The 20523-nt window shown below is 33.5% G+C and overlaps 2 protein-coding genes across 2 annotated transcripts; one reads left to right on the forward strand and one right to left on the reverse strand.

Annotated features, from left to right (window-relative positions):
- The first annotated feature begins 1622 nt into the window (after window positions 1-1622).
- On the forward strand, window positions 1623-5043 carry LOC106777555 (paramyosin). Its single transcript, XM_014665167.2, has 3 exons — window positions 1623-2898; window positions 3240-3926; window positions 4216-5043. The coding sequence occupies exons 1-3, from the start codon at window positions 1759-1761 to the stop codon at window positions 4798-4800; spliced, it is 2412 nt and encodes an 803-aa protein (XP_014520653.1). The 5' UTR covers window positions 1623-1758; the 3' UTR covers window positions 4801-5043.
- A 2398-nt stretch (window positions 5044-7441) lies between these two features.
- On the reverse strand, window positions 7442-14828 carry LOC106777556 (histone deacetylase 19). The gene is made up of 8 exons (XM_014665168.2): window positions 14657-14828; window positions 13476-14011; window positions 9854-10294; window positions 9129-9359; window positions 8449-8519; window positions 8319-8373; window positions 7865-7936; window positions 7442-7784 (listed from the first exon to the last, which is right to left on the reverse strand). The coding sequence occupies exons 2-8, from the start codon at window positions 14001-14003 to the stop codon at window positions 7692-7694; spliced, it is 1491 nt and encodes a 496-aa protein (XP_014520654.1). The 5' UTR covers window positions 14004-14011; window positions 14657-14828; the 3' UTR covers window positions 7442-7691.
- Window positions 14829-20523: the final 5695 nt, after the last annotated feature.

Raw genomic sequence — 20523 nt, forward strand, 5'->3', positions numbered from 1 at the left:
GAATTAAAGTACATTTTTGATTAATTTTGGTTAAGTTGGACTCCTGATTGATGTGTGTTATGTAGATTTAACATCATGCTAACTTGTTACAATATAAAGATCATTACTTTTACTTGATTAAGAAGCAAAATACATAGATAAAAATAAATCACAACAATTATAATTAATAAATAAATAAATATATTATCTAATCTCAAAATCCAGTTAAAAAATTACAACATAATCAACCAAGAGGTTTAACACTCCATGGAATGTTAAAATAACATAAAAATAGAAGAAGATAGGGTAAAGAACATGAGAGAAGAGAAAGACCATGACATTAGAACCCGAAAGATTTCCTAAGCTCCCATATTGTGTTTCCCTAAGTCTCTTTACATAAAAATTGGATTAGGATTTGTTTCAGACTTTTTGTTGTTATTGTTGTAATCTTCTTTATGATAATCTTATATCCTCTAATTATCCATTAAATAATCCAATATATATATATATATATATATATATATATATATATATATATATATATATATATATATATATATATATATATATATATATTGTTTTTGAGATCTAAAAATATTTTAGAAGATTTTTGCTAGATTCAAAAAGATTTGACAAATATTATCTTTTAATATTTATTGATATAGTTAAATAAGATAATTATTTATAAATATCAAATAAAATATCTAAAGATATATTTTTCTCAAATTGTCTTTTATCATAAATATTTATCAATTATCAAAGCTTTTTTTTTAGAAAAAATAGAAAAATCCATAAGGTCGAATTTTTGTTCCCTTTTGTTGATTTAGCCCATTTTTTTTCACTTTTTTATGTTTTTTTTTCTTCTTGGTGAAATGTTTGACTTGACTTATTGTAATCTTGATTATTTGTTATTTTTATATTTATGTTTAAGACGTCATGAAACTTTAACTAATTTATCTTAACAAGGAATCATAAGAAAACTTCCAAACTTACATAATTTTATAATCTAAGAATCTTACAATCTTATAATCTTACAATTTTAAAATTTTATTTATGCCATTTGACTTCTTTTATGTCATGATAAAATTCTCGTGTAAATCTTAACTTTAATTTATAAATAAGTCCTGTAATCTTTGTAACTCCATTTAAAGAATTCTACTTTCCAAATAGTTCTTTTATGATGTGTCTTAGTTACAGTGTTCTTTTTATTATTGGATCCATGCCTAAATTTCAAATGCTTTTATTTTTACAAAATCACTTTTGATTCCCCGCCATTGTATTATGTAACTTGCAGCTATGAAGTGTGAAACTTATGTTTAATTCTTTCACACAGGTGAGGAATGTGATAATGTGTTTAAAAGAAAATCTTGATACGCACATGTGGTTTTCCTCTTGATTGATTAGCGCAACGACTTCCAAATTTTTTGATAATTATGTTAGTTATTTTTTTACTTTTTTAGATTATAAACATGGTCAAAGATTTATTGATACTGTGTTATAATAATAATAATAAAAAAAACTCACCTTTACTATGAAATTAAAATTTAAATAAGCTTAAGATAAAAAAAAAATACTTGGAAATTTTACTTATCATTCATCTATTTTCTCTTCATCCTATTTTTCCTTCCCAAATAAAAAAAAAAAAAAAAAAAACCGCAGAAAGCCGATGATGTTTTTCATGCATATAGAATGGGATTAGAGCTAAGGATATAAAGGGAGTTAATTTAGGAAGATTCTGCAATCGGAGGGGAGGAGATTGGGGAAGTAAGAAGTGAGACGATGGCTTCAGATGGGAAGAAAAGCGATGATATGGATTCGCTGTTTGACGGGATGGTACTGTTTAACCCTGCTGCCGATATTGAAATTGGAGTTGAAGCAGAGGTCCGACAAGACAATTACAATGGTAGTGATGCGCTGACAACATCGCAGCCCCTTGACGAGAATCTCTTCTCCGACCTCACGCTTGTGGTGGATCCCCTCCAAAACTCACTAGCAGCTGAAGCCGACCATGATCTCCAATCTCAACACCAGCTATCTGTATCTGCTACCGCCCCAACTTCCTCTTCTTCCTCTACACAGGGTCCGAGTCAGGGTCAGCTCCCTCGAAGGAGAAAACGATCTGGCTTGAGGATAGGATATGGTAGAGATACCCTTCATTTCAACGACATGCCTCACACTCTTTCTCGGCTCCCCCAACCAATTTCTGACAGTGAAAGCCTCGGCGCTGCTCATACTGTTCGGCTCCCAGAGACCCTTCCCTCCATTATCACTGCCACTGATGATGCTGATGCTGATGCTGTTACTCTTTCCCTACCATCAACTGAATCTTCCTCCAAATCAGACAATGAGAATCGGGAATATCAACATGCTTCAGCTTTTTCTGAGGAAGAACCACCTGCTGAATCTTCCTCCAAATCAGAGAATGAGAATCCGAAACAACACCGTGTTTCAGCTTTTTCTGAGGAAGAACCATCTGCTGAATCTTCCTCCAAATCAGGGAATGATAAATTGAATCAACAACATGCATCGGCTTTTCCAGAGGCAGAGTTTGAGCAAATCAAGGCCACCATACGTGAGAAGCTTAACCTTGCCAGTCAACTGGTAAAAAATGCTTCTTCTGCTCGAAAGGATTCCATCAGAAATAGAAGAAAAATCCTTGAGAATGCTAATCTGGCTTCGCTCAGATACATGGAACTAGAAAAACAGTTGGAAGAAGCCTGCGAAGCTGAAGATTTCGAAAGGGCCGAAAAGGTTAGCGAAAAGCTTTCTGTTGCCGAGAAGGAGAAACTGACTTACATCAATTCTTTGAGAGAAGCCGATGCTTTTGTCGACGCTTTAGATTTAAAATTGCAGCATGCCCTTGAATCTCAGTTAGTTGCCGAGGAACAATGCGCTATCCTGCTCGACCATTATGCAAAGGTTAGTTAAACATACATCCTTTACTAGTTTACTTTATCTAATAAATACTGCAGTTGCATAACTGTCATTTCTTTCCTCACTTTTTTTCTTCCCTTGCATCGTTTATATAATAAGTTCAGGCGGAATGTTGACCAAGCGTAGGTGAAATGAATTTTGTCTAGTTTACAGCTTTTTGAATTTCCTTGTAACTTAACATAAATCCATCAATCAAATCAAATGTTACAAATTCTAAAGTTTCATCCTCTGGTAAAACGAGACAATTGATTACTCATTCGTTGACATCCCCTTACAAATCAATTATGGTTAACATTTCGGATTTGACTGTATTCCTCTTTTTCTAGAACGCTTTAAATAATGCAGATTCTATCCTGAAGAAAGCAACATCAGTTTTTTCAGAAGAAATGGACCAATGGCTTTCATCATCTGAAGCTATGGAGGTTAAAAAGATGGAATTGGAGATTGAAGCACAATTTATGAATGAAGCTCGTTTAGAATTGAATAATTCCATTGAGCATTCAATCCAGGATGACAAAAGAGAAAAAGAGATCCTTTGTAAAAGAAAGGATGTGTTGATGGGTGAATTGGATCAACTTCTTGCTTTAGTTAAACAGAAAGAAAAGGAGATAGCAGACAATGACTCTAATTTAGAAGCTGTAGAAAATAAGATAAATAAAGTTCTCTCTGGATTTGAAGAGATGCAGTTAAGCATTAATGTCAAGTATGACAAATTGCAGTCTGCCCTTGCGCATGTGAAATTAGAAACTGAAACTTTGACTCTAAAGAAGGGGGAGATTGATAACTCTCTCACACAGGAAGAAGAAATGGGAGCAAGACTTAGGAATTTTGCTAGTATTTCTTCAAAGCAAGCTGAGGGATACCGTGAAACAGTTAAACTGAGAAGAAGTTTGATGTCATCTATATTGAAGTCCAGGGGGGACAAACTGTCACTTGCAGAGAACGAGGAAAAGCTTTCTGGAGATGTCAAATTGTTTCAAGAGGAGGTTTCTGCCGCTAGAGCTTCCTTGCAGGTTAATCCTGATTTTAGTGTTTAAAATTGTGTGTGTGTGTGTGTGTGTATATATGGCTGAGATGTGATGGATGATCATAGACTCCCAATGTGTATGCCTGCCTCCTGTGTACTACCTAATAACCTTAAATTTGAAGTTGTGCACAAGTCAAGTTGCTTCAATATATAATAAATAGTCCCACTCCTTAAGTAATCAAATTCAAAAGCGACACAAGCAAGTCACTTATTTTCCCGAAAAAGAAAATTATTTTGGTAGTTTTTGTTCACAAATTTCATTACACTGTTTTTAGGAACTATCTTCAAGAAAGTCAAGCATCCAGCAAGAGATAGCATCCTTCAAGCAGAGGATTATTTTCATTGATAAAAGAGTCCCAGAACTAGAAGCAGAAAAGAAAGTTGCTACTGCTGCAAGAAATTTCAAGGAGGCGGCTCGAATAGCTACCGAGGCAAAGTCACTATGTGTTGAAAAAGAGAGCATCCAGATAGACATGGACAAGTCTACATTAAATCTTGAGAAGCTTGAAGAAGAAATCAAAGTAACCCTTAATAAATTACAGGAGACTGAGGGAGTGATTTTATTAAAGGAGAAAGAGTTGGCAATGGTCAGATACCAGAAGCTACGTTTGGCATCCGCAACTGCTAGAGCTGAAAAGGCTGGCGCACTAGAAATGGGTGATATAGAAGAAGCTAATCTCCTATCTACTGAAGCCGAGGCAGCAGACCGTGAAGCTGAAAAACTTAAATCGACGTACAAAATTGAAGCGAAAGACTTAGCCGATCTAGGAAGGCATTTAATTTCGATGGATCATGTATCATATCTTGACCAGAAGCAACTGGGAGAACTAGGTTTGTCACTTCATCTATGGACTGGATAATTGTTGAAAGAGGATTTGGGGATTGATAATCAGATAGTAACTGCAAGTACGTACTGAGAATGTGATTGTCACTTTTCTCTTTTTTTTTTCTTTTTCAATTTTGAGGCTTTCGGGTTGGTTACTGAGTTTGAGATTTCTACATTTTTTTTTTCATTTGTTGTGGGGGCGAGCAGGACAACAAAAGCTGTGTAAACTGTGAAGATTGTTATTTTTCACTACTAGAATTGCATGATTCAAACTATAGCTCTTGGACATTTACAATAGCTAGACCAAAAAAAAAAACTACGAGAGTACGAACAATGACAAGGCACTTGTATTTTGCACCCATGGTTTCTGCGTCTTGTAAAAGGTGTTGGAAAAGTTGAAAATGTCTAGTCATTAGATTTTATGATTATGTAATTCTGGGACACGACTCAAGTGTATAATCTGAACAGATCTATAAATATATTATGAATTACATAATTTCAAATATATTTGGATTGTGATGGTGTAATCTGGTATTTCAGATTACATAATTAGAATATTTTTCAAATTCAAAAGAATATTTTGGATTTTTGTATTACACATCTTGAAACACATTTCTATATTACATACTTTAAAAACATATGAATAAAAATATAATGAATTGAACAATTTAAAATATTTTTTGAATTGTGTAATATGAGATTTTTTGTATCCAGAAAAATATTTCGGGTTTTATAATAGATATGAAATACATTTTCGGATTTTAAAACATAGAATTAAACAATAAATTTTCAAATTATGCAATTGATTCCTGTCATACACAATTGAACCCCTATTCTCGTGAATGGAATGAAGAAGATAGAAAGTTGTTAAACAAAATTACTCCTTGACAATAGTTTTATAATTTTAATATAAAAATATAATTGAAACTGCGTCAACAAAAATATAGATTATAAAATATTCAATTATTAAATAGTTTTTTTCTTTTTTTCATGTTGAATCACTAAAAAGTATGATTTCAATAAACATGCTTAAGAGAGAGAAAATTAGAAGACAAAAGCAACCCACATGGTTTTAAACACCTGTGTTTGTGTGTGGGAAAGCCACCTGTGTGTGTAGGTATTTCTATTGTGCTAAATTTCATCTATAATTATTCATTGTGATAAGCTGATTATTATTTTTTTCTAAAGCATCTACCTATGAAAATTTTTATTTCTTATTTTGTTAATAATACAAACTCCACCTAAACGAAAGATAAAGTTTATCTCCCTTTTGTATCTAAAGAAAAGGAAAATGGAAAAAATTGACTGATTTTTTAAAGAAAGAAATGGAAAATGGGAGAAAATTGACTGGGTAACCTAGTAGAACATGATAGTTGAATAGCGAATAGTTTTACTTATCAAAGAGCTTAAATTTGAATTCTGAATTTGTGAATAGTAAGATCTATAAACATTAAAAAAATAGCAACATTCATAAATATTAAAAAATCAGTCAATTTTTTTTCCATTTTCCAGTTACAAAAGGAGATGTACTTTATAAATATTTAAAAAATTATATATATATATATATATATAATATTTAAGTGTCATTAATATTTACTCATTTCTTAAGTATCATTCACCAAATGTGCACAAAACAGAACCTCACCGAATAAAATAGTCTCCAGGCAAAAAACTCCACCAATAACGTCTCACTGACCTCCATAAACCTTACAGCACCACCCCCACAACCTCCAATGAAGTCGTACTTCTACTGCATAACCTCCAACAATGTTGGACCACCAATTCAAAGGAAATGAGCCGAGAGCCAGAAGACAGAAGACGAGAATGAGAATACAAGAGACCAAAATGTGAGAAGGTGATAGAGACGAGGTTGTATTAAGCAAAAAAGGTATAGGTAAAAAAATTAGGGTTTTTAAAATAAGTTGGAAGACCCAACCCAATTCAGTGGTCATGCACAATTCAATAACTAAAACCTTCATATTATTTGTTTGTGGAGGGTATGAATTGTATCTTATCATCCTATTCGTATTTCGGATAAACATACATTAAAGAAAAGGGAGAGTAAAATAGAGCTTAAAGATGTAGAATAAAAGGGAAAACAAAAACCGACCACAACAAAAATTTAAAACTGCAAGAATGGAAGACAAAGGGGTTACTGAAAAACGCAGTGGATCTCTGACAAAAACGGAGCTTGGAGAAGAATGAAGGATAGAAGGGGTTTTCCTTTCTATAGGGCCTGATACAGAATTAAGATTAGCAAAGAACCCCACTAATTACCACTTCTGAAACTCAACATATCTCTCAATTGATTTTGAAATAACATCAATACCCCTCCACCACTCAGGAATAGCGGCTGCAATGCCCGCACCACTGAACTGAGAAGCGATGGTCTCCTTGAACTATCTGCAGTTATTGACAAATGACAACCTAGATTTATGGTTAAGGAATGTGTTTGCTTCATCCCTTTTGCAAGCAACACCAGAATCTTTATATTTCATCTGATGGTCTCCTTGAACTATCTGCGGTTATTGACAAATGACAACCTAGATTTATGGTTAAGGAATGTGTTTGCTTCATCCTTTTGCAAGCAACACAAGAATCTTTATATTTCATCTCATGGATCCAACAATGGGCTGCTCCTCATTCTAGATATTTTGATAAAAAGCCTACCAAAGTAAAACATACAGAAATAATAAACTACAACCATTTGTGGCAACAAAGCTTTATCTTGCAGTAATATTAGACATCAAAAGCCAAGGCAAAGTTTGCGCTATATCTCTTCCGTTTCCAGATAAAGCAAAAATTTGAAAGACTACAGAGACATCACGTGAATGAACCAAACTGCCGTAAGAGTAAACTATAATTTACTTTACAGGTCAACATACACTAGTCGGGGAGAAGGATTGACCAATTCCTATTAGTATTTCATCTTGACCTGTGATCAGAAAGCTCTTTTAAATTATCCTGCTCCTCTTTGATGCATGGTTCATCCACTGCCATCGAGTCCCCCGCCGACACCTGAAAAGATGCAATTTTAACACCCCTGGTGTGATCTTATAAATGAGAAATTTTAGTATATGAAGGCCAAAACATTCAACCTTGGAGCATGCAATCTCCTTGAAAGGCGTGAGAAAATCTCTTCCACAGTCCAGATGTTTATGATAACTTTCCTGAAAGTTAAAATATGCTCTTAATTGTCACTTAAAAGTAATTAATTCATCTTAAAACTAAAACAAGAAAAATCACTGCACAAGCCCATCATTTAGCAATATGAATAAGGAGACACAAGTGTCATAACCTGAACCCAATCACTGGGAAAATAAATAATGAAAGGAATCCAATTGAGAGTGTAATAAAATATATTGCAATTTGTTAAAATGACACGTCAGGTAAAAAATAAAATTATACTCAGAATTGAATTGAAATATATTTTTCATTAAATTCACTATAATGTACTTGTTACTCATTCTGATGCGTAGTTCATTTGATTTCAGTAATATTTAAAAGATTATTCTAATGTAGCAAGGACAAAGAAAACAGGTCGGGACATACTGCATCTTTATGCTCAGCTTCAACACGTTCACTTTTCACCCTTCTGCGAGGTTTGCTGTAAAGAAAACAGACCATTTAAAGGACCTCAAAAGACACTATCAAGATGGGCAACAGAAGCACAAGAAAATACCTGTCATCATCAACCTCCATATCAGAATCCGGACCCCATCTTTCATCTCTGTCATCTTGATTCTCATCTCTCTGGATATGAATAGTAAGTAATTCTCAATATTTACTCAAGCACTTTGTCAATACAATAATGGTAAATGATAAACAAATCTCTGAGAAAAAAGTATGACGGATCATATGAGCATGCTCGTACGTGTTAATGAACACGGTTTTTTTTTTCAATATATAATATTCAATGCTCTAGACAAATTTCTGACTTCAACTTGAGACGTGATAACTGCTTTTCTGAAACATGTTTACAGAGTGGCCACGTTTCTAACAAGTTTTGTGATGGTGGATTTTTTAAAATAAGCTGTGTCTAAAATAAATTAAAAAAATCTGCAGATCTTTCCGTTTCAAATGCAACCTTTACAGTTTGGATATTGGAAAAAAGTTAAGAGTAGTAACTCCACTTAGATGCAATAAATCTAAGCAATGAGAGAGAAATATCTATTTCCTGAACATAGTAGCAGAATTTGAACCATTATATGCTCCTACTCAATCATGTTTACATGCCAAAGGATATTCAAATACATATATCTATGAGGGAAGTAGGCAACTAGTTCAATAATGATTAAGAGATCATAAAATAAAGAGTTGGAAAAAAAGTGTATCATATTTCTCAATAGATACAAAACCAACCTCTTGTAGCTCTGCATCAGGTGGTCGCTCCTGGAATGGGACACTTGGTGCATGTTGAAGCCTAGATAAATTATCAAGAAGTTTTGCTCTTATTTCATCCAATAAATGTCGAGAGTTCTTGTTTTCCATGTTACTTGGAGCAACATGAAGAGTGTAATCAGGACCAAAATATTCATAATACTCGTGTTGAGGCATCTTATCATCTAGTTCAATCCCAAGAGCAACGCTAGTCTGATCAACAACCAACAGAAATTTGTTAATCAGAGAACACTTTCTGCTTAAAAAATAGAGTACTTTTACTTGGCACAAATATCAGGTGTACAGATCAAATCAACACTGCATAGTGCAAATACTGATTCTCGTATACTCGGTTTCAACAGGACTGCTAAAAGCCAAAAAAATAGGCAGGTATACCTCAACTTTTAATCTGTTAGATATTTTCAGTAACCTTTTTCAAAAATGCTATACAACTAAATCTGAACCGGTGCTTTGAGTTGTGTGCACCAAAGAGCTTTTTCACACGAGAAAAAGTGTATCAGTCGAACTACTGTGATCTCTTCATTGAAACTTTTGTACCCGTATTTATGTCCATTGTAGAGATCCAAAATCAAATTACTACTGGGAACATAATTATCAGGCATCCATATTCATCCTTTTAAACGAGACAAAAGTCAATAAGATAATTCAACCAGAAAAGGTTCAAGAAAAATCACACAACACAATACCTCGTAACACCAGCAGCGTGCCACATTTCTTATTGTATAGCCACCTCCCCCGAGCAATAGAAGGGGAACATTAAAAGATCTCATATATCTGACACACTCAGCATGCCCTTTTATGGAAAGATTGAAACAACCTAATCTGTCTCCAGATAAAGAGTCAGCACCACATTGTAATACAACAGCACCAGGCCTAAAAATTTCCATAACCTTTCCCATTATTGGCTTAAACAAGGACTGATAGCTCTCATCATCGATTCCATCATCCAAGGGAACATTAAGTGAATAATATTTCCCTTTACCATATCCAGTATCACGAATATCACCTGTTCCAGGAAAGTAATCCCCGAACTTGTGAAATGAAACAGTCATGACCCTATCAGTGGTGTAAAAGGCCTCCTCTACACCATCACCATGATGGATATCAATGTCCACGTATAGAACACGCTGCACATGATAAAGAGAATGCAGATTACTATGATAGAGCACTTAGGAAAAAATATTCATTACAAAACATTTAACATTGATAGGAATGCAGAAGGCAATGTCACTGGTAACCCGCATCTTAAACAAGCTCTAATGCGACCAGATATATGAAGGCAATAAACAATGTCTGCCTCATTAAAGTAAAAGAAAAATGCAAATTAAATCCCCTTCAAAAATAGAAGGGAAGCTCTAGCTCAAGCATTGTTCTCAAGGACGGGAAAAAGAAAAGATTCACATCAAATGCTGACATAAAAGTAAGATAATTTATATGAAATTGTTGAATATAATGAACAACTATGTATGGGATTAATCTCTCTTGTGTTGAATATACACATAGGACCCTCTATTTATAATAGAATAAATATGAGCTAAGCCCAAAATACAAATAAAAAATAATAACAAACAAACTAAAGATAAAAGAATCTTCCGGTACCACCCTTGTAATGATTACAATATCTTCTTGTAACTCAACACAATATTTTCTCCTAACTCAAAAGAACCTATAACAACAACTACAAAAACTAGTTTTCATTAAAGAATTGATGTTTGATGGCAACCAATAATTAAAAGAATAGGAAAAATAATTTTCTTAAAATCATGTAGCTCCCCACCCAGCTTGAAATCTTCCTCCAAGACTCCAACTTAAAGGCTAACTCAATGGCCATTGAAATGTCGATGAGATAACGAATATTAATCTTGAATGAAGACCTCCAAGAAAATAACCCCATGGTTGCTACTTAGACCCAGTAAATCCCCCCATCTTAAGCATGTCAATTAAAGACTTGGCAATTTTGCCAAAAGTAGAGACAAATATTTGATAATAGCCAACAAAACTGAAAAAATCTCCTAGTTGTTTGATGTTCTATGGTTGTGGAAATCTGCCAGTGCTGAAAGCTTGTGAAGACCAGTTACTTTCATGGTGCAAAAACTATAATTTCCTATCGTAGCATTCACAAAAAATTGAGGAGTCTCAACAGCAATACCATCCACAGCTGACTCAGGTTTAGCTTTCCAGCTTCTGCAGTAGGGTATTCCTCAGCCAACTGCAGCACTAAAACTTGAGATATCTTATGTTTCAACTAATGGAATGATGGAAAAATGAGGTTTAGGAGGGGAATTAGTGAATTTAGCAGGAGGGACATGGTTGCTGACATCGTGCTTACTGATAGAAGCTTTGGAAGCTTCATGCAATTTCACAGTTGAGTTGCAGGAGCAATAGAGTTGGGGTTGAACATCTTGATTGTCACTTTGGGTTTCGTGTTCCAATCCAGCCAAGAATACGCTCAAGGCCTGTTCAGGAAGAAGGGCTACCTGAGTTCAGGCAAGCTTGAAATCATCCACATATTCATGTAGCCTGCCTTTGCATTTGACTTTAATTAGAGTTAGCAGGTCATTATAAACTTTGTCGAATCATTGAGCTACATCAGCAATGTATGCAGACCTGGGAGGGTGGATACCAAATTTGCTACACATATAGTTGAGATGCCAAACTCTATTCAGGTGTATAAAGGCTAAACGAACCTTGCAAGCTTACACTGTTCCATCCAGAGAAAAAAAACTGAATGTACTTACACAACCATTCTTCCATATCCTTACCAACAAACCAGAATTCCACCTTAGATGCGAGTAGAGCAGGAGTTGTCGGTTTCATTTCTATTGCCAAAATGGGGACTGTTAGTGGAGAAATTATCATTGTGGTTCTAGGAAGATTGTGCCTGTAATAAGCTCTTGATTTCTTCCATTCCTGCATCTAGATGATCTAAACAGGTCATACTCACTAATTTTCCCTAATAAATCATTAAATTCTTGTTTCTTCTAGAGTTCAACTATTGTAATGTGAATTCAGGTCATAACAGCCATTGCCGATGAATCCACCTGTCTCTATGCTACCAATTGGGACTATTTGGATATCCAAAGAGTAACCTAAGAATAATCCTAACTCAGAACAGGGATTCCAATGTCATAAAGGATTTAGTTGCAAGGAGCAGAGTAATTGATTGCAGCGAACAGTAAGAGAAAATATAAATTTACTAAAATGGTGATATCTCAATTTCATTGCCCAACTGGCTGTGATAATGCTCAAGTCTATTACAATTTCCTAACAGCAAAAAGAATATTTCTAACAAATATTATGACAACTCAATTTGGGCATGTCCAGTGCACATGCACACAATTCACTAGTCATTATCTCCTACATAAAATTAGGAATAAAAAGAAAACATATACTAAGTATTTCTATGGGTCAGAAGTATGTTGTGACAATGAGAAGCTTTGAACCTAAAAAATTTCTCCACTCCTGCAATCCTCCTGATCAGCTTATCAGGTCAACCCTTTCAAAGACAACCTCTTTTATTCGAGGAGACAGTTTTCATTGACCTTGGAGAAATTTTTCTCAACTACAATTCCACTTGGTTCTTTGGGCTTTATTGTGTGATTAATAAAATGCATATTTCATATTTATGCATCATCTTCAAAACGTGGAAGCTTTATGTCCTAGCTTTAGTGTGATGTGAGTTTGTCTTCAGCGACGCGCATCCAAATACAGTTAATTTGATCTTCCACACCATCATCATTATCATTTGTCCACTCAATACTTTTTTTTTCCATTAGCTGTGCGAGGAACTTCTTGATTTCCTCCATACGAGCAAGTTGCAACACCAACTTCTGAGGAACTTCATCAAAGAGTCCACCCTAGCTTCCACAATTACTAGTCACACTGACCAGACTCAAAACAAGGCAAGTCGGACCAACTGATAGGCCCTCAAAGTGTAATGAAAAATTGAGAGATAAAGGAAAGAGATAGAAACCAAAGAAACAAACTATGGTATTTCCCTGCCAAGGGAATAGTTCCATCTCCAACTATAGAATAGTTAATCACAAAAGATCCAAAAAAGAAATCCTACTCATGAGTGTAATAGTATCTATATACTTCCCTTACTAACTACCACAAACCACTAGGCTATTGTAACCCATCTGCATAACCATTGTTCTCTAGAACGTACTCACTTCTTTATTCCAAAATACACTTCCAGTTTTGAAATCAATCACAGTTGTTGGTCATATAAGGAATAAATTCAACCTGAATTAAAATGAGAACAGTCAAAAATCAATGATATAATTTGGGAAATTAAATTTGGGAAACCTCATGTATTTTGAGAAGTTCCAAAATAGCCAGCACAATGTCATTAACATAGCAAAACCCAGAAGCCTCACACTTCTTTGCATGATGCAGACCACCAGCCCAATTTATTGCAATATCGCATACTCCATGGTTCAATTTTAGAGCACCACCAACAGAGCCTCCTGCGTATGTCTGGCAGAAAGAGTAAAGACCATCAAATACAGGGCAGTCTTCACCAACATTAAACCTCTTCAATTGTCTCAATTGATCTTGCTGTGTTTCAGGGGTGATGCCTCTCAAAAAGGCCACATAATCATCAGCATGGAACTTGCAGAGGTCCCTATCTTTGGCAGCAGTAGGCTTCAGAACCTGCATGTGTTGAAGTAATCCATAGTGGGCTAAAAGAGCATGCGTCATTCGAATTCTATGTGGTTTCATTGGGTGCCCCTGCCCATAATAATAGTTCCCAACCTCTGGATCATAGAAATATGAAACCTTTCTCTTCACACCATCTGGCCCTGACGGAAGGGAGTTCCCTCCACTTTCCATTAAACAATCTACAATTACCACAAACAATGATGGTCAATAAACATAATAATGATAATAATAATAATAATAATAATAACAACAACAACAATAATAATAGGGGAAAAAAGCAAATATTCAGTAATTATGAAGCAAAAGCACCGAGTATTTAACAATCTAGATCATAAGGAAATGCACAAATCAAGCACGTAATAACCAAAGTGGCCAATAATCATTCTCTTGATTGCTGAACACTAGCTGAAACAAATATAAACTAACTAGCCTTTTAATTACAAATTGAGGTTTCATCTAGAGCTCTCAGACCTCGAGCCTTTGTAATGTAGTCAAGCAAAAGGTGTAAAGTGGGCAAAAAGGGTAGAGGTTGAAGTTTTCACTTTTCAGCCTCCGGATATCTTGGCGGAAAAAAGAAAATAAGATCTGGAAAAGGGTAAATGCTATTCAACAGAATTTCAACTGCAAAAAGAGAAAGAAAACTGGAGGTAAACACCTAATGTTTTAAATGCCTGGCTAGTTTTGAATCAATACAATGACTTTATGACCAGGCAAAAGTAATTATCGGTCTCCATATCGCATATCGCTTCAGAAGAAAAACGAAGAGAAATGTAGATCGGTGGAAAATCCAGGTCATGGAAAAAGTTGACAGAGAGAAATCTCACTTTAATTCTAGCAGCGCTGACGAATGGATGAGTTCAGAAATTCAGATAGTTGAAGCAGCTCAGGCTTCAAGCTCCAGGCTCCGTCTCTGAGATGGATATTCAATATGCTGCTGTGAGAGTGCAGTGGACCGTAGGAGAGGATTTGAACTTTGGTAATTTTGGAGAACCGAGTCTTCCACATTTATTTATGTTTTATTTTGAATCAATATTAAAAACTTAAAATCAACTACATAATTAGTATGAAATATTAACCAATTAATAAAATTTAAACTTTTTAAAGATAAATAATAAGATATATGCTAGTGGTATTTGGGTTGAGAAACTGTGTACACTTATTTAGTCAATTTCTTCGTCCATGTTTTCTTCTAGCACTTTCCTGTATTATTTATGGTTTTCAAATTATTTATGCTTTAGAATTTTGGATTGTAACATTTGGAAAAATATCTTGATTTGTTTAGTGTAGTGATTATATAATCTGTATTTAAGGATTTATAAACATGGGTTTAAATTATATAATTCAAAATGTATAATTTAAAATGTTTTTAATTGTAAAATTTAAAATATTTTTAAAATTTTGAATTATACCATCTAATATAAAAATTAAATTACGTAATTTAAAATTTTTTAAATTATGCATAATTTAGATTTTCCCCACACGAGGGGAAATATAATAAAAAAAATAGTAAAGTATTCTTTTATTTCCGAAATTTTGTCACAAAAATATAATTTGCCAAATTTTCAAACCTTTAAAATGAATTAATATAAATTTTTAATCTGTTAAATTATATTAATTAAATAAAAAAATTATATTCATTTATTTTAAAATTTGATTCAAAATTATGTTAATTCATTTTAAAATTTGATAACCAAATGTATAAAATTTTAAAATAAAAATATATTATAATTTTATTTCAAAGTTCTTAAAAATAAACATATTTGAATTTTAAAAAAATTGTTAAATATGTTTTTGCCTTTAAACTATGTGATTTTAATTTTTAATTTTAGTCATCTTTTAAATTTTATTTCATCTTTATCACTTTTTTTAACCAAACTGTTGGATTTAGTCATCGAACATCGATAATATTAAATTTTTTATGACTTGGCTAATGGTGTGCCACCACTAATAACATGCGTAAAATTTTGAATGTTTTTATGAGATTGAAAGTCTGCTTGTTTTAACTGAAACTTAAATTAGGATTCTTTAGGTTTTTTAGGTTCTTTACTTCTAACTCTCCGCATTTAAGAATTTCTACTTAAAGTAGAACAAAGATTTTGTATTAAACATTTGTATTCAAATTTTTTAAAGAAATTTTCATAAAAGAATCTTAAATGTCTCATGTGGAGAGCAACAAACATTTACTGTTATAAATATTGATATACATTTGTAGTCCATACTTTATACATTTATATTCACTAACCTACATTAAATCAAGTTTTGGTTAGTTTCATCCTTAGAGCACACTGTGTGGCACTCTTATGGACAATATATGTGTGAGGGTTTCAATAGTGTATTGATTCATGATAGGTCTAAACCCATTATTAACATGTCAAAGGACGTTAGAGTTTTCATTATGAGAAAATAGGCTACAAACAGGACAAATATGACATCGTATGAATGCTCTATATGTCCCAAAGTGCTAAATAAACTTCAAAAGGAAACAAGCTTAACCAAATATTGGATACCAAGGTACCTCTAATCAAAGTTATTAACATCCTTTTACATCACGAGTACTTTATTGAAAACTGTGTTGTGGCTTTGTATACATAACGGTGGTCAGTTGATAAATTATTTGAAGTAAGACACGTATCTCGATCTGGGAACCAATTTGTCGTTAATGTTGACAGAATGGACTGCACATGTAGAAAATGAAGCATTAGTGTAATTCTTTGTTGTCACACTTTTGTTGCAATGAATTTTCTTAATTTGGATGGAGAATACTTCATTGGCCATTTGTTTATGAAGATAACATATGAAGGGACCTACAATTCGACTATTTATCCTATCAACGATCAACACGTTCCCCAAATAAAAGAATAATGCCAAGAAGGCCTAAGGAAAAAAAGACGACTTGAGGCATGAGAGAATAGAAGAATGATATTGAATTATGAAAATGAGGGTTTGGAAAGAAAAAAAATGTGGTGTATGCAAAGTAATTGGACACAATAAAAAACTTGCCTACAATGACCACAAACACAAGACACCACACTAGTGGCACCGACAAATGCAATCCATCCCTCCTTGAGAATCATCTCATCTTGTGAACCCAACTCAAAACCCCACAGTAGACAAAAGTTAAAGGTCAATCCCACAACTTAGCCGTGAACGTTTCCACAATCTATGGATTTTGCTCCAAGATGGAGAGTTGAAACTAAGGAACTCCACAACTAAACCGTGAATGTTTCCACAACCTACGAATTTGTCTTGAGAGAAACAAAATGCAAATCAACCAGTTTCACAATTAAGTTATGGTTTTTTCCACAACCTATGGATTTACTCCAAGAATGCGAAATTGAAACCATAGAAGTGCACAAGTAGATTGTAAATTTTTTCATGAGCAGTTGAATTTTTCAAAACAATCACTAACTTTTAGTATCACGTAAATTTAAAAGAATTACAGAATAAAAATACAAATAGGACAATTACTAAGAAGGATTAACCACCTCCTAAAAATTGGTGGAACTGATGCATTACATAAACTTTTTAGAACAAATCATCAAACTTTCATCAACATTGACAGTACATTACATTAAAAAACATAGATAACAAACACCATCCCCATCAACATCTTCAACCTCTTTCCCAACATAAAAACATATTTTCCTATTTTTGATATTTTCATATTTTCAACATCATTTGCTTTCATCTCCAGCACAATTCTACTCATTTATTTGCTTTTCGGACTTTTACCACCATTAATTTCTTTTAAATTCGCCACAAGTCCACACATTTCTTTATTTTTTGGACTTTCATCATTGCTACAAATGAAAATAATTGCAATCGAAATCTTGACTTCCTACAACAACATAACAAAAACACAACCATTTTTAGCATAAATAAAAACACCCGTTTTAGCTATGGTCCATGCTTATAACAAAAATAAAAGCACTCATTTTTGCTATGGTCTGGCTTATAACAGAAATAAAAGCAGTCATTTTTGTTTCCATCAATCTTACCTTGAACTTAGGACACCATAGAATTGTTTTTCCGTATTTTTAAGCATATTCACATTTATGAATATTGCACTCTTATCACAGAAACAAATGAGTTTTACATCTAACCTTCTTACGACGTCGCTACTATGAAGTCGCTACTATGTTACGTTCCTTCCCAACCATTGCAAGTGTAGAACAAAGAAGAACGAGACATGTTTCAATTGGACAGTGTTCAAAGATGAAGACGACCAATGTTAGAGCTTAATTTAAATGTCAATTGTTTAAAAAAGGATGAATTAACACGTTAATGATTCAAATTATTCAATAAATATTACATCTCAATACATATTCACACTGTTTTTGTCGAATACGGAAATAATTTATTTATTACACATTTCCAAAAATAAAGACTAGACAACTTAAAACTTAAGAATCAAATTGAAATTTTAATATAAAATTGAAATTTTAATATAAATAGGAGGACCACTAAAATGTTTTAACCTAATTATTTTTTCACTATCTGTTCTATCTCTCTTCTCAACAATGACAATTATGATATAATATAATGAGAAATAATATTTTAGTCATGTTCTATTAATATAGGGTGCAATTAATAAAGATACAATAAGAAAAATAAAATAAAATTACGCGTTAGGACGGTTACTTAATGTATTTCCTTTTTTTTAATCTTTGTAGATAATATTTTTTTTTTTACAATATTTGAACATTGATTACGTGTCAATCTGTGATTTGTTAAAAATTATTCCACAATCAATAATAATAATCATAAATATTACTGTAGAGTAATTTTTGACCAATTACATATTGAGAGACGTAATCAATGTTCAAATGTTGTCAAAAAAATGTTGTTTAAATATCATTATCCTTAAAATAATGATAAAATTCCTACATCACTTTATTTTTATTTTTAACAATTTTTTAGGATGAGTGTTTTAGAAAATACATGCAGATTTTAGAAATATATTTTAGAATATTGACTTGAAAGACATAAAAGAATACATTTTAAATTAAATGTTGCGAAAACTATTTTCAAATGTTGAAAATAGTTTTCCCAACTTGTTCAATTTTTTTTTTTTATATTTTGAAATTTGGAAATGCATTTTTAAATCGGTAAAAAATAAGATATTTTTAAATCCAAAAGTATCAAAATATTCTATCTAAAATATATTAAAATAACTGTTTTCGAAGTGTTACTAATCATTGCGTTTTCTGTTTCATAGGGACTTATGACAGTTTTTGATGAGATGATGGATGGAGTAGAACACAGGTTGTGCTTAAGACACTTATATAACAACTTCAAAAAGTGATTTGGTGGAGGAGTACTCATTAGGGATTTGATGATGAGAGCAGCAAAGGCTACTTATGAGAAGGAGTGGGAAAAAAAGATGGGTGAGTTGAAAGCTATTAACAATGATGCATATAATTGGTTGATAGGTATTCCTACCAAGACTTGGTGTAAACATGCCTTTAGTACCTATTGTAGATGTGATGTGTTGATAAATAACTTGAGTGAGTCCTTTAATAGTACTATACTAATTGCTAGAGACAAACCAATAATAACTATGATGGAGTGGATACGAACTTACATAATGAAACGGTTTGCATCACTTAGGGAGAAAGCCATGACATATCCAGGAGTGGTAATGCCTAGACCTAGAAAAAGGCTAGATAAGGAAATAAAAAAGAGTGGTAATTGGATTCCTACATGGGCAGGGGCTGAAAAATTTGAGGTGACACACGACTTTACAATGGATAAGTTTGTTGTTGACTTAAGTAACAATTCTTGTAGTTGTTACAGTTGGGATTTGATAGGAATACCCTGTAGGCATGCTATTGCTGCCATAACTTACAAAGTTCAAAACCCTGAAGACTGTGTCCATGTTTATTACAAGAAACCTGCTTATGTGACATGTTATGCCCCTGAAATAGTTCCTATAAATGGCCAACAAATGTGGCCAACTTCTGAAAACACACCCTCACTCCTCCCTCCCATCTACAAAACGCCTCCTGGAAGGCCAAAAAAATTAAGGAGAAGAGAGGCAGATGAACCTGTGAGCCATACAAAGTTGTCCAAGAAGCATTCTATTATGAAGTGCAGCATTTGCAAAGAGTTTGGCCACAATGCTAGATCATGTAAAAGAAAGAAGGTACACAATTTGTCTATTAAAACTTAACCTATGCTATTTACACAACATGCCTTCTAATGTTGCTTACACTTTTTGTAGAACACAAGGGTAACTTCAAGTGGTGGGGGATCTGGTAGCAGGCCCAGATCTGAAGCACCTCCATCAACTTCACATGGAGCTGTAGCTGGAGCAGCATCAAGAGCAAATAGTGTAGCTTCAAGAAACCAAGATGGACCATCAATCAGTGGATCAGCAGCTGCATCTAGAGCCCAAGCAGCAGTTGGAACAGCCTCAGGACTGGGTGCACACCATCTCGGTTCCCAAGCCAGTACCACTTGACCAAACTGCTTCAGAACTCCAAGCTGCAAGAAGACCCTATTNTAATGCATTTTGTAGTGTGTAGGATATTTTGATTAAAGTATTGTAATTGGCAGCATGTACGTGGCAGGGACCACTGCTATTTTGATTAAACTATTGAATGCACAATATTACTTTGTGAGTGGGAAGGGACCACTGNTGTTTATGTTAATATTCAATGCACAATTTATGGGACCACTGCTGTTTGGT

The sequence above is a fragment of the Vigna radiata genome, chromosome 11, assembly GCF_000741045.1.
Source record: "Vigna radiata var. radiata cultivar VC1973A chromosome 11, Vradiata_ver6, whole genome shotgun sequence".
Lineage (NCBI taxonomy): Eukaryota > Viridiplantae > Streptophyta > Magnoliopsida > Fabales > Fabaceae > Vigna > Vigna radiata.